We start from the raw sequence: 13733 nt of genomic DNA on the forward strand, positions 1-13733 counted from the left end.
AGAAGCTACTCCAAAAATCAATGCAAGATAGGATGATGGTTTGGACTAAGGACTTTGGAGGTGGTGTGTGAACTGATTGGATCCAGATATGCTTCAGATGTTAAAGCCAAAGGGTTTGTTGGTGAATTCAGTGCACAGTGTAACAGAAAGAGAAAAGTCAAAGATGACTCCAAGGTTTTGGGTATGAGCAACTGGACAGATGGAACTAGCATTCACTGAGATGGAGAAAGGAACAAAAAGAGCAGGTTTTGATGATCTACATGGAGGAGTTTGGTTTTGGTTTTGGACATGTTAATATGGAGATATTGAGTAGCCTGCTAGATATATGTGCGTCTGCGGTTAATATTCTGTATTGGCTTATAATTTGGAAGTTGTCAATGTATAGACTACACTTAAAGCCCCCAGGCTGAATGATATCACCTAGGGTATTGACTTACATAGAGAAGAGGTCCAAGAGCCTGAGGCAGTCCAAAATGAAGAGGCCTGAAAGGTGAAAACGGACTAGCAAAGGAGACTTCAGAGCACTTAAAATCCATGCTCCTTACCTTAATCATGACCTGGCCTTTTTCAACGTCTTTCATCTCACTGTCTAGTCACACAAGATATTTAGCTTTTGGAATATACTAAGTCCTTTTGTTTGCTAAGCCATCCACCAGCCCTGGTTTTACCCTGGCTCCAATTTTAGCCGCTTCTTTCTGTCACTACAACTCTCAGTTAAATTATTATTCTGAGTTTTTTCTCTAACACCCCCCTAATTTAATGGGCCCAGCCCGACCACCCCCACCCAATTATGGCTCTTACCATAATCAATAATTACTTAATTTGTTTCCCGCCTAGAAATCCGTTCACCTTAATTTAACAAAAGATTAAAAAACGATCACTAGGGGCGCCTGGGTGGCTCAGTGGATTAAGCCGCTGCCTTCGGCTCAGGTCATGATCTCAGGGTCCTGGGATCGAGTCCCGCATCGGGCTCTCTGCTCCGCCGGGAGCCTGCTTCCTCCTCTCTCTCTGCCTGCCTCTCTGCCTACTTGTGATCTCTCTCTCTGTCAAATAAATAAATAAAATCTAAAACAAAACAAAACAAAACAAAAAAACAAAAACGATCACTATATGCCAAATAAAACCTCAGGAATTCCTTCTACGGAACTTTCCGGAGATCAAGGGCTTCATTATCTCGTCTTCTGCCGCATCCCAGTGTAACCGACTATCCTTTAGCAGTCAATTCTCAGATTTTTGCAAAATTTATTAGCCGAACGGATAGTAGGTACGAGCAAACTTGCAAACAGAAGAACTCGCGCCCGCGGCTCCGCCCAATCCCAGAGCTGCCCAAAGGAAAGGAGGACCGGCACGCATGCGCCGTTGTTCTCTGAGCGCTTCGGGCTGAACCCCACCCCTTACCCTTGGTGTGTTTAACCACTGCGCCTGCGCAACACGGACCTGTTTGTTCTTTTGTCGGCGCTGTCAATAAAGTTTTAGTGGGCAGACTCCCTTTTTATTTGGCAAGATGGCGGAGTACGACTTGACCACTCGCATCGCGCACTTTTTGGATCGGCATCTAGTCTTTCCATTGCTCGAGTTTCTCTCCGTAAAAGAGGTGAGGGGGGCTTTGAAGGCGTGGGAGCGTATGAGGCGCGGAGCGAGGCCTAGAGGCGGTGGCGATAGCCGTAGGCCTGATACACGTGTGAGGCGGCCGCGAGTTTGGTCCTGCGTTCGGGAGTAAGGATCTGCTGGTAATTTAGCATCATCCCAGTTAATTAGCACCGCAGAATTTGGTTGTGATGAGAAGTGAGGGGACAGCAGGCAACTTAGGGGAGGAAGAGGTCTCTGCTTCGTTACTGGAGGTGACAGTGCCAGAGGGACTTCCGCGTCAGTTCCTCTCGCAAGTTGACCAACCATTCGCCGCTTCCCTGCAGTAAAGCTTCCTTCTAAAAGCAAATTGGAATGTTACAGATCTTGTTTGCTCTTTCGGGAACTGTGGGAAGGGCGTGCTTGGCTTGGTTTTTGTTTGCCGATATTTGGAAAATTTTCTTACACTAAAATACTTAGTATTTTAATTTACATTAAGTTGTGAGTTCTTCGCAGAGAGTTTTCCTGGTTTTTCCGCAAGTAGCCACTTCCTAGAAGCGTGGCATATTTTGTCAGATGGGGACGCCTGCCCCCCACCCCCATCCCCACCCCCGCCAAAAAGGGAAAAAAAAAAACAAAACACTGGACAGTTTTTTTTTTTTTTTTTTTTAAAGTGGTTTTCCGGTGTATTCAGACTTCGAGTAACATAAAGGTTAACTTTCATTTAGCTACTCAAGATACCTAGAATTAGCCTGTGGTTCTGGTACCTCATTTCAAAACGTCTCAGTTCTGAAAGTTTTGAAATACTGGGCTTAGTTTTACCTTGAATTTGTTGGGAAGTTGGTACGTTTTAGTAATTATAATAATGTTACTATGTTGTAGGGATTCGATTATTGGCCAGAAAAGTAAATGAATTCTGTATCTGAAAGCAGGTTCAACATAAGCCTACTTAAGGGGAACTCTAAATTTGGGGAGTGGTTTTCTGGCTCAACAATAAAACAGAAAAGCTCTGCAAATAAACATTAAATTGTTTTGATAACGGCAGATCTTCCTGGAAGTTACTGCTCATTAGACAGGTTTAATCCTCAAATTTATCTGCTCCTTTTCTAAACACATAACGGGATTCTAAAGTTGTGATGTTAGGGAACAAGCAAAATTTATTTTCAGTAAATTTCAGGAATGTAAAAATAAAGCAATATAAAGCTTTGTCATGAGAGGATTTTTTTTATTTATTTATTTCTCTTTACATAGGATGTACTTACACCTGTATTTTAGAGCTTGCATAAAACAGTACATTCTGCCTTTTTTCCTTTTCTGGATGTGTGAGGGTAATTCACCAAAGATCAAGGAATAGAAATATGCCATATTTTAAATCCTTTATCAGCTACTTGTAGAAATGCTTCTAAATCAGCCAAAGTTCATGTTCTTGTACTGTGTTCTTTACACTTTTGTCTTACAAGGCAGATACATAACAGGAAGGAATATGTGAGTGTAAATTAGGTTTTCATAGGGTAAGACCAAAACTATGAAGGGCAGCTGAGAATCGGTGGAAAATCACTGCTTAGTACTTGCCTCTTTGTAGATAATTGAGGCTACCGAGGGCTCATCCCATTCTTTCCTTGGAAGGGGTCGGGACTTTTCAAAATGAAAACATAAAGGATGAAAACAATGTAACAGAAAGAGAGCAGACAGTCTAGAAATTCACAGCAGTTAAAAATTTGAGGGAAAGTTTCAAATTCTACCTTCAACATTTAATAATGTTGGTAAAATGGCTGGAATACACCAAGAGGAAGACAGATTTACTTAGCAGTTACTAAGTATAGACCTATCATGGAGTTGTGTTAAATCCAGGATAAAACTCAGACATCTCACCGCTGAAAAACTTACTTATCCTTTAGAGGAGATAAAGGTCTATAATTACATATGAGGCAAAAAAGAAAAAAATGTCAGAGAAGTAGGGGCAGAGTGCTATCAAAATTGGAGATTCTATTCGGTGGGCAAAAAGGACTTTGAGGATAGGTTTTAAGTTGAGTTTTAGATGGTTAGGATGGAGGCAACGATCATGATTCCTAAGAGTAACAATTTGATATATTTGTAATATGCTGGATAATATAAGCTCTATGAGAGCAGGATCTTTGTTTTGTTTTCTGTTGTGTCCTTAGCTGTAAAACAGAGGAGCGTAAAGGCTTTTAATGATTATTTAATATCTCTGTAGCTGTTTTTTATTTTAAGTAAGCCTGTCTCATGCGTAAAGTGTTGATACTGCCACAAATCTTACGGGATTAGAAAAATTACGTGAGATAATGCATATAAAGCACTTAGCCTTCTGGGACAAAGTGAGTATTCCTGAATATTTTTCATTAGGAGGCTAGGCCATCCTGTGTGAGAGTAGAGTGAGATAAGGAATTGAAATGGGGACTGAGAAAACTGACCAAAGTATAAGGATTGGGAAGTATGGATGGCCCAACTGAGATTGAAAATGATACATTTGTAAGAGTTGATGACAGTCACTCTGTAAGTGATAGGAGCAGTGGAAGATTAAGTAGTGTAGAAATGTTTGGAGGTCGACTTACATGTCATTTAGAGATTGCTTATCAGCAGAGAAAAGCACAGATGTGATTAAGTAGCATTATTGCCTGTTTCTGAAACATTTTATAGTCGTCCCTAGCTAGAACATAGAAGACAGACGACTTTTTTCCAGAAATAAAGATTGACATTGAATTGTGTTTAGTTGGAGAAAATGGATGGAATCAATGATACTACTACTAATGAGAAGATCTTTGAAATAGCTAAAAATGGATCTAATGTGGTAAATGACAACCAAAAAGGGGGATTTAAAAGTTAAAAAGAACAGAGGATATAATGAAGCATTTTAATGGTAATGGTGAAAGAGATGATTGAAGTTGAAATCTTAGCGATGAGGTACTAAATGGAAGTTGTGGAAAGTTGTGGGAAATTTTAAGACTTGAATTTCTTAGGAATCATCAGTTTGGATGTTGGATTTGTAGAGGATGACAGCAGGAAGAAATGTCAAAAGAATATTTTCTTTTTTTAATTTTGAAAGATTTATTTATTTGACAGAGAACTAGACCACAAGTAGGCAAAGCAGCAGGCAGAAGGAGAGGGAGAAGCAGGCTCACTGCTAAGCAGAGATCCCCATGTGGAGCTTGATCCCAGGACCCTGGGATCATGACCTGAGCCAAAGGCGGACGTTTAAGTGACTGAGCCACCCAGATGCCCCTAAAAATAATTTTTAACTGATGAACATTTGCATACAGTTTCAATTATAGAACACTAACTTTGTACCCCAATTAAGTGAAATAATTCCCATCCCCCCAAATTTCATACTTCCATGAGTAGATCTCTTTTACAAAAAAGTTTAGTCTGTTATTTTTTGCTTCAAAAAGAAAAGGAATTGTGAAAACTGTTAGAGTACTTATGCTATCTTGGTTTTTTGTTTTGTTTTGTTTTAAAGACTTGTTTATTTTAGAGAGCTTGCAAGAGAGCACTTGTGGTAGGGGAGGGCAGAGTCAGAGGGAGAGAGAAAATCTCAAACAGACTACCTGTTGAGTATAGAACCCCATGTGGAGCTCTGTCCCAGAACCCTGAGATAATGACCTGAGATGAAACCATGAGTCCATTTGCTCAGCTGACCACCCAGGTGCCCCTAGTTTCCTAGATTTTTGCCTCTTAGCTCAAAAGTCTAGGATATTTACTGTTTCAAAATATTCTGTCTCAAAAGTCTAGAATATTGTCTGCCCTTTACAGAGTAAGTGTGGGTATAGGCAGAATTTAAGGAAGGTGATAATAAGCAGCTACGGATTTAAGAGGCCAGTAAGATCTGATGGCTGAGGAGCAGGGCTTTAAATCTACAATAGATAAGAGACAGTACAAATTAAAAGCTATTAATGGAGTGGCAAGACGAGGTTGGCTTGCTAGGGAAAGATGTTTTCACAAGATTAGGTTTCTATAGGGTACACTGAAAGGAAGCCGCTTTTTTTTTTAAATAAACTTTTTATCAAATATAACATTCATACAGAAAAGTGTCAAATATAAGCACCTTTTTTCAAAGTGAACCCACTTAATGTGACCACCATCCAGATCAGTAAATGAAACATTACAAGTATCCTAAAAACCTTCCCCGATCTCTCTTAGTCACTACTCACACCTCCCAAAGGTAAGCACTAGTCTGATCTAGAATAGTTTTGCCTGGTTTTGATTTTATGTATATGAAATTAAGCATTGTACTGCTTTGTATGAGTTTTTTTTTTTTTTTTTATGAGTTCTTTTATTCAGCATTGTGAGAGTCATCCAAGTTGGTAGGATAACTGTAGTTCTTTGATTCGAATGCTGAATGTTAATCTGTTATAGGAGTATATTACAGTTTAACCATTCTAATGTTGATAAACTTGGCTATTACAAGTAGTACTGCCATGAACATTCTTAGAAATGTCCTTTGAATATTTGCACCCATTTCTCTTGGGTATCAAGGAGCAGAATTACTGGGTCAAAAAGTATTTTTGATTTTAGGAGATGAGAACAGTTTTCCAAAGCAGTTATACTTCTGCCAGAAGAGTAAGTGTTCAGTTACTCTTAATCTACACCAACACTGGTATTGCCATTTTTTTTTGGTTTGTGTTTTTAATGTGGCTTAACTTGCATTTTCTGTATAATGAATGAAGTTGAGATATTTGGTGTTTGTTGGCTATTTGGTTAACTCTTGTAAAGTGGCTATTAAAATTTTACAGCCATTTTCAGTTCTCGCTTTTCTTACTATTTTGTTGGAGTTCTTTGTAGAGTTTGGAAGATTCAGTTTTGATCCATGGCTGTACCATTTGATCATCTTCATCTTCTCACAGGCTTGAAATGTGGAATCTTCCTACATTTTTCTTTCCTTGACAAAATTGGATTTAGTATGCAAATCTTTTGCTGAAGCTTTATCCTGATGACTGCGTATTTAAAAAAAAATTTTTTTTTAAATTTTGGTTACTATCTCCTTGAATACTGTTGTATAGGATCCTTATATATTGCTTATTGCCCTAAACTTCACATTTATGTGAGTTTGCTGGTGTATCTTTTTGGTCCTTGACCTGTAGGTTAAATTGTTTCCTGACATCCCCTTGCAAAAACCTGGTATGACATGGTTGACTTAGAGAATGGGTGCTAGTTCTGTTTTAGTGTTATGGATGGGGAAGGATTATAAAGGATTCAAATGATTTAGTGAAAAATATATATGGGGGTAGACAAAAGGCCACCCCAAGGAGAGATGAGTACCTATCCTGTGGTTGTGAGATGGTGAGAAGATAAAAAAATTTAGTTGATTCCTAATTACCTGGTGTGGCAAGAAAACAACTACATGTGCCTGTCAGTAGAGTTGGTATGGTTTATCAGTTTGTTTGGGAGAACTTCGGCATACTCATTAGAACGCAATTTTCTCTTGCAGATATATAATGAAAAAGAATTGTTACAAGGGAAATTGGATCTCCTTAGTGATACCAACATGGTAGACTTTGCTATGGATGTATACAAAAACCTTTATTCTGATGATATTCCACATGGTAAGTTTTGTCAGCTTCTCTCATGAACTGAGGATGTGTGTTAAAGTTTTATGATTTATAAAAGAGCTTTAGTCAAAAGTCTTTGATAACTGTTTGAATGGTTTAAAAGTTCTGTGAATGAAAGCTAACGTGAAGGTTACCTGTTATCTAAAGTATATTATTTTCTCACCACGAAAGGTGTGAAACTTCTTTAAAATGTGATTTCCAAGTATGTTCAGGTCATAGTATGTAACATCAAAATTGGGCTTATGAATCAGATTGTCTCCTTAGAAATGATCTGAGAATGTTGCTGGTTATGGCCTGCTAACTTTTTCAGTTAGTATCTGTGTGCCTTAGAGACTTCTTTTCATCTTGAAGCATCTGGGTAGAGCCAAGGTTCTCAAAACTATTGTTCCCAGTACCAGATCATCAGTGCACCTGGGGAGCTTGTTAGAAATGCAAATTTGGGGGTCATACCCCAGATCTACTTAATCAGAAACTGTTGGCTGAGGCCCAGCACTTAAATTGGAGAACTCCTCTGGTATGGTGTTTTCTACATTCTTGTTTTCTGTGGTAATAGATGTTCCTTTAAAACAAAAAAAAAAAGCTTTCCCATAAGTTTGAAAAATGTATTATTTCTCTTATGAACCTGGTATTTTAAAAAATTCTAAGAATGCTTTCAATAGAGAAATACAATTTACTTTGTTTAAATTGACATTTTCCAAACTTTGATCACAGATACCCTTTTATGTTTGAGAAACGCTGTTGTAGTAATACTTCTTAATATATAACACAAATCACTACACTAAATATTGTCATCTTTTTTAATTATACTAAATGACAGTAGCTCTTTAAATTTTAGTTTGTGATGAAAAAGTTAACTATTTCTTAGTGAAAGTTTAAAACACGTGTGCAGGGTAGGTTATCTGCAAGTTTTCTCTGACTCTTCATAATGCAGTTAAAAGAAACTAGAACTGGGTTTGAGAGATTACAGAATTAGCTTTATAGTGAAAAGAGATTACTGACTGGATTTAAATTCCATTCAGCCTAGTTGAAAATCTATAGTAATATGTAAACCCTCCGAGTTGAGTCTCTGTTCAGAAACTCTGGGATAATATTCATCTGAGAACATTCAGTGAGAACAAATATAAAAACATGAAGCTTCTGAAATGTGGAATTAGATCATTGTTCCTTAGCAGCCACCCTTCCCCCAGGCTGTATCTGCATATTCCTCAGTTTTCTTTAAGAGTTAGAAGAAGATTTCCTCTTTATGTGCCTTTGCACTGCTAGAAAGAAAAAAAAAAAGGATCTGGGAGACTTACTGAGTTGGTGTTGCTGGCATATGAATATATTGGGGGTAAATTTATGCATAATTTAAATAACTTGAAAATTTTCCAGAGACATCCTCATGGTGAGCAGTATAGTTTAACATTAGAGTATTCCTTTGCATTTTTAATTAGCTTTGAGAGAAAAAAGAACCACAGTTGTTGCACAACTGAAACAGCTTCAGGCAGAAACAGAACCAATTGTGAAGATGTTTGAGGATCCAGAAACTACAAGGCAGATGCAGTCAACCAGGTAACCTCCCTTAATTTGAATTCTGAAAATTCTCTTTTCTGGATTAAGACAAATGTTAATCCAAATTGCTGGGGGAAATCAGAGGGGGAGACAAACCATGAGAGACTGTGAACTCTGAGAGACAAACGGAGGGGTTTTGGGGGGTGGTGGGGGGTGGGGTGAGCCTGGTGGTGGGTATTGTGGAGGGCACCTGTTGCATGGAGCACTGAGTGTGGTGCACAAACAATTTTGGAACACTGAAAAAAATGTTAAAAATTCAAATTTTATCTAATATTCCGTCATAAAATTCATGGCTTAATTTATACTTTATCTGTTTGTTTTCACTTATCCTTATGGTGTAGGGACCAGGAATTCCTTAATGAATAGTAATACTGATTTTATTTTTAACTTCTTTACCATTTATCCAAATCGATTATGCTGGAGCAGTTTTGCCTTCTTTCTGTCTTTCCAGGGGACATTGGCAATGTCTGGTGACATTTTTACTTATCCCAATTGAAGGGGTGCTACTAGCACCCAGCAAGGAGAGGCCAGGGATGCTGCTAACCATCCTGCAATGCATAAGACAGTACCCTACCCCAACAAAGAATTATCCAGCCCAGAAGTGTCAGTAGTACTGAGTTTGACGTACCTGTGCCTAGGCAGTACCAGGAGGGAAACCTGAGCTCACTTTATCACTTGGCTGCATTCTCTATTATCTATCCAACCTCATTGCCCAGCCCAGGAAGGGAGGGTAGTGTGGAGCTGATAAGGTTATTTTATTCTTAACTTCCTCTTAACTAGAAATAAACCTATTGCTTGGTTTCCAAAAAATGCACGTTGCCTCATTCTGACTTAATGTTTATCATTAATTGAAGCCCTTTGGGTTATTAGGAATCTTTAAAACAAAATCTGCTAAAACTGAATATTGTCGTTGTGGTAAATCTTAGCTGCGAGTGTATTTACTAGAGAAATTGCTGAAGTTTTTGCCATGTTGTGTCTTTAGTTCATACAATATGTGACCAAAAGAAACTTCTAGGGAGATGAGCTCAAGTTTTCATTTATGATTTAGGGAAGTGTTAACCAGATAATTTTAAGCAAAACACCAAATAGTGCACAATTACTGTACCGTATTATAATGTAATCTACTACATCTCTAACTACACCATGTTTTATCTATCTATACAGGTAGATGTATACCTATATACACAGATAGCTGTATCTTACAAAGCAATAATATATAGCTATGTGTTTGTGTGCTATACTTCTTATTACACTTAGAATATAATGGCTTAAACCTTCAGGTCACTTGTAAGTGCACACAAAGGAACAGCTGAAATAATCCAGCTGTTAGGGTACAACAGAACATTTAGAATTTAAATTCTAAATTTAGTCTAGTCACTTAAATACTAGAAACTAATGTGATTACAGTATGAATCAAGATGAATATAGATTTATTCACCAGTTATTAGAGAAGATTCCTTGGAGTTTAACAGGCATGGCGTTGAGATAAATGAAAGGATGGAATTGTGTTTTAAAAACTTGCAAAGGAATAAGCTCTTCCTTCCAATTCCTGTTTTTAAATTTCACTGAACATGTAACATTTTACCTCTCAGACTTTCCTGGAAATACCCAGTCAACCAAGGAACAGTGATTATGTACCTGAAAGATATAAGTAGTGTAACACAAAGTTACTCACTGTGATCCACAAATGTTAAGTTTTTTTTTGAAATCTAATGTTAAAATTTCATGCATATTTCATATTCAGTATTATGATATACCCATGTTAATTTTGGTGATGATATATTCCTTCCCTAAAATCTTCAGGTAAAATTATGCTCTGGAAAAACATGCCATAGTATTCCCTCTGTGATAAGCATTAAGACAATGTTTTCTTTTTTGAAAATGCCCGGTAAGCTGTGCCCATCTATCACTTGTTCCTTGACGTCTTTGTTGATCACTTTGTCTTTCACCAGCCTGCCTGGCAACATCTTAGTTATTATGCAAAGCCAATTTAAGAAAGGTTCAATTGGGTTGACACCGATACAGATAATAATTACAGTAGGGTGTGTGGCATCGAGGTAGAAGTTAAGCATAATTGATTAATTTTGTAGTGTTCTGTTTATTTTATTCTGAAAGTCTTATTTCTAGTGTTTTAAGTATTAAGGTATTTAAATGGCTTTATGTGGGTAATAGGATAAACTTTCAATGTGCTTATTTTGTTTTCTATGACCTATAAAATATAATAATTTTTTTTCTAATTAAGAGATGGTCGGATGCTGTTTGATTACCTGGCGGACAAGCATGGTGTAAGTGGTATTTTAAAAATTTTCTTTAGTTGAGCTGGTTTTTTTGTTTGTTTGTTTTTTTAAAGATTTTATTTATTTATTTGACAGAGATCACAAGTAGGCAGAGAGGCAGGCAGAGAGAGAGGAGGGGGGAAGCAGGCTCCCCGCTGAGCGGAGAGCCCGATGCGGGGCTCATTCCCAGAACCCTGAGTTCATGACCTGAGCCGAAGGCAGAGGCTTTAACCCACTGAGCCACCCAGGCACCCTAGTTGTGCTATTTTAATAGGCTAATTAAAGAATAGTGCTGCATAGATAGGTTTGAGGCTTGAAAGTGTATTATTTCTAGATTAATTTATTAGATATAAGACCAGGTATGTTTTTGAAACTTCAGTTTTTAAAAATTGATGCTGATGGGAAAATGAGGTGCTTCTATTTAACTTTAGATGATAGAAATTTTCAAAACTTTTTATTTTTTTCTAGAAAAACCAAGGAATAGGTACCGTTTTATATTTCTGATGGATTAACAAAGAAAGATAGAATTAATTTGATTTAGAAATGTTTTGAGCAGTAGAATTGGGTAATATTTTGGCTGCCTTGTGGAATATAGTAATTCTTGATATTATCAAGGTCTTCATAAATCCCCAATAAAGGAATTTTATTATAGCCTTCTGTAGTCATTTCCCACTCTCCTTTCCTTTGTGTTAACAAAGTGTGAGAATTTCATATAACTAATTCTTTACTTGCATTCAAGTTTTATCTCTCATTTAACACCTGTAACAAGAGGTATGTTGATCACTGTGCTAATTATTCTTTCTGGTTTCCAAATATAATGTTTGGTATATTTGACAGTGTTCTAGTTCATAGCCCTTCTCTTACATTACTTTTACTTTGCTTGCATTGCTTGCTTTAAAAGTTGCTGTAATTTGAGGCTAGTTTTCACGGAGAACTGAAATTTACTTGTACATGTTATTTGTACAGAATCACAAACCCTTACAGGGATACATGCACTTGGTAGTTCTTTTTTTTTTTTTTTTTTAAGATTTTTTTTTTTTTAATTTATTTACTTGACAGAGAGAGACCACAAGTAGATAGGGAGGCAGGCAGAGAGAGAGAGAGGGAAGCAGGCTTGCCGTCAAGCAGAGAGCCCGATGCGGGACCCGATCCCAGGACCCCGAGATCATGACCTGAGCTGAAGGCAGCGGCTTAACCCACTGAGCCACCCAGGCGTTCTTTAAGCTTTAAGTTCTTAAGCTCAGTCACTAACTGAGAACCTCACACCTCAGACCTTTCCCTGCAATTCAAATGCTCATTGCAACAAATTAGATTTTGTTACAGTTCATAACTCTTTGAGACCAGAATTATAAATGATAAATCCGTCAGTTGATAATTTGTGTTCTAAGATTCATGTGTTTCTTCATGCTTTTTGTTTTATTTATTTATTTTTTTGTGACACTTGGGATACACTTAAAATACTGATGTCTGGGGATATTTAAAGGAATAAATGGTTTGAATTTTAAAACTCAGTTAAAAATCTAACTGATGACTTTTTTTTTCTTTTTTTAGTTTAGGCAGGAATATTTAGATACACTCTACAGGTATGCAAAATTCCAGTATGAATGTGGGAATTACTCTGGAGCTGCAGAATATCTCTACTTTTTTAGAGTATTGGTAAGTAAATTGTTTTTCTTCTCCCAGACTTTGTAGGATTCTCCTGTTTTGTCAAGACATGCCTATAGATTTGAGTCTGTACATAAATTTTCAAGAATCCTTGGTGAAAGGAGAAAAACTTTTTCCTCAACAAAGAACAAATAGAAATAGGAAAGCTTGTATCAGGACCTCAGAATTTGGGGGGAGATTTAACTTGTCCTTGAAATACAAAAAGTAAAAGCTGCTAATTTATTACTTTATGTATAATTGATGATCCGCATTAGCAAAATTCTATCATGTGATCAGTTTGTTAAATTACTCTGTAGCACAGTGAGCAGCACATGGTGGATGCTTAATAAATATTTTTTGAATAAACCAATTATGCCGAATTTTAATTAAACATCTTAGGCTATATATATCCCCTGAGTTTGTTTCAAATAACTATGAAGTTCTAATGATATTTGGAAAAAAAAATTATGCTTTAATAGTAGCTTTTTTCCATTTACTTCTACCTTTAGCTATTAGAAAATAAAACTCAACGATTTTTTTTTTTTTTATAATGTAAGAGGAAGGTGAGTTTGAATTGTACTATTAGAGCAAATTTCTAGCCATAAAGAACCCTATTTGTTATTTTCATTTTCCTGTTTGACAGGCTCCTAGATTCAGTGCTTTAAAGTTTGGGGGAAAAAGGAAAATTACATGAAGCCAAAGGAAAAAAATCAAGCTTTCTTTCTTTCTTTTTTTTTAAGATTTTGTTTATTTGACAGAAAGAGAGATCACAAGTAGGTAGAGTGGCAGACAGAGAGAGAGGGAGGAGCAGAGAGCCTCATGCAGGGCTCAATCCCAGGACCCTGGGACCATGACCTGAGCTGAAGGCAGAGGCTTTAACCCTCTGAGCCACCCAGGCGCCCCAAAGTCAGGCTTTCAAATGAAGAAATTTTTTTCTCATTCTGCCTTCTGTGTAGGTAATTGTATCAGTGCCTTCTGGAGTTATCGAAATGCCCTTGTTTTAACTAGCTTCTTATTTGAGAAATTATAATGTGTTACTCATTTGGGGTTAGTCTGCAAGTACCTAAGTCTCTGATTTATCTAGTTAATCCTAGATGTTGGGAAATGACCTCTAAAGACAGGGACTTACTGT

At 37.1% G+C, this 13733-nt stretch overlaps 1 protein-coding gene across 1 annotated transcript in view; it reads left to right on the forward strand.

Annotated features, from left to right (window-relative positions):
- Nucleotides 1-1447: 1447 nt before the first annotated feature.
- Nucleotides 1448-13733, forward strand: part of EIF3E (eukaryotic translation initiation factor 3 subunit E) — a 45252-nt gene continuing 32966 nt past the window's right edge. The window contains exons 1-5 of the mRNA XM_046012654.1: nucleotides 1448-1594; nucleotides 7010-7124; nucleotides 8564-8681; nucleotides 10924-10966; nucleotides 12509-12613. Coding sequence (XP_045868610.1) covers nucleotides 1505-1594; nucleotides 7010-7124; nucleotides 8564-8681; nucleotides 10924-10966; nucleotides 12509-12613 — 471 coding nt within the window. The 5' untranslated portion in view covers nucleotides 1448-1504. The remainder of the gene's footprint in view (nucleotides 1595-7009; nucleotides 7125-8563; nucleotides 8682-10923; nucleotides 10967-12508; nucleotides 12614-13733) is intronic.

This window comes from Meles meles, chromosome 1 (genome assembly GCF_922984935.1).
Source record: "Meles meles chromosome 1, mMelMel3.1 paternal haplotype, whole genome shotgun sequence".
Lineage (NCBI taxonomy): Eukaryota > Metazoa > Chordata > Mammalia > Carnivora > Mustelidae > Meles > Meles meles.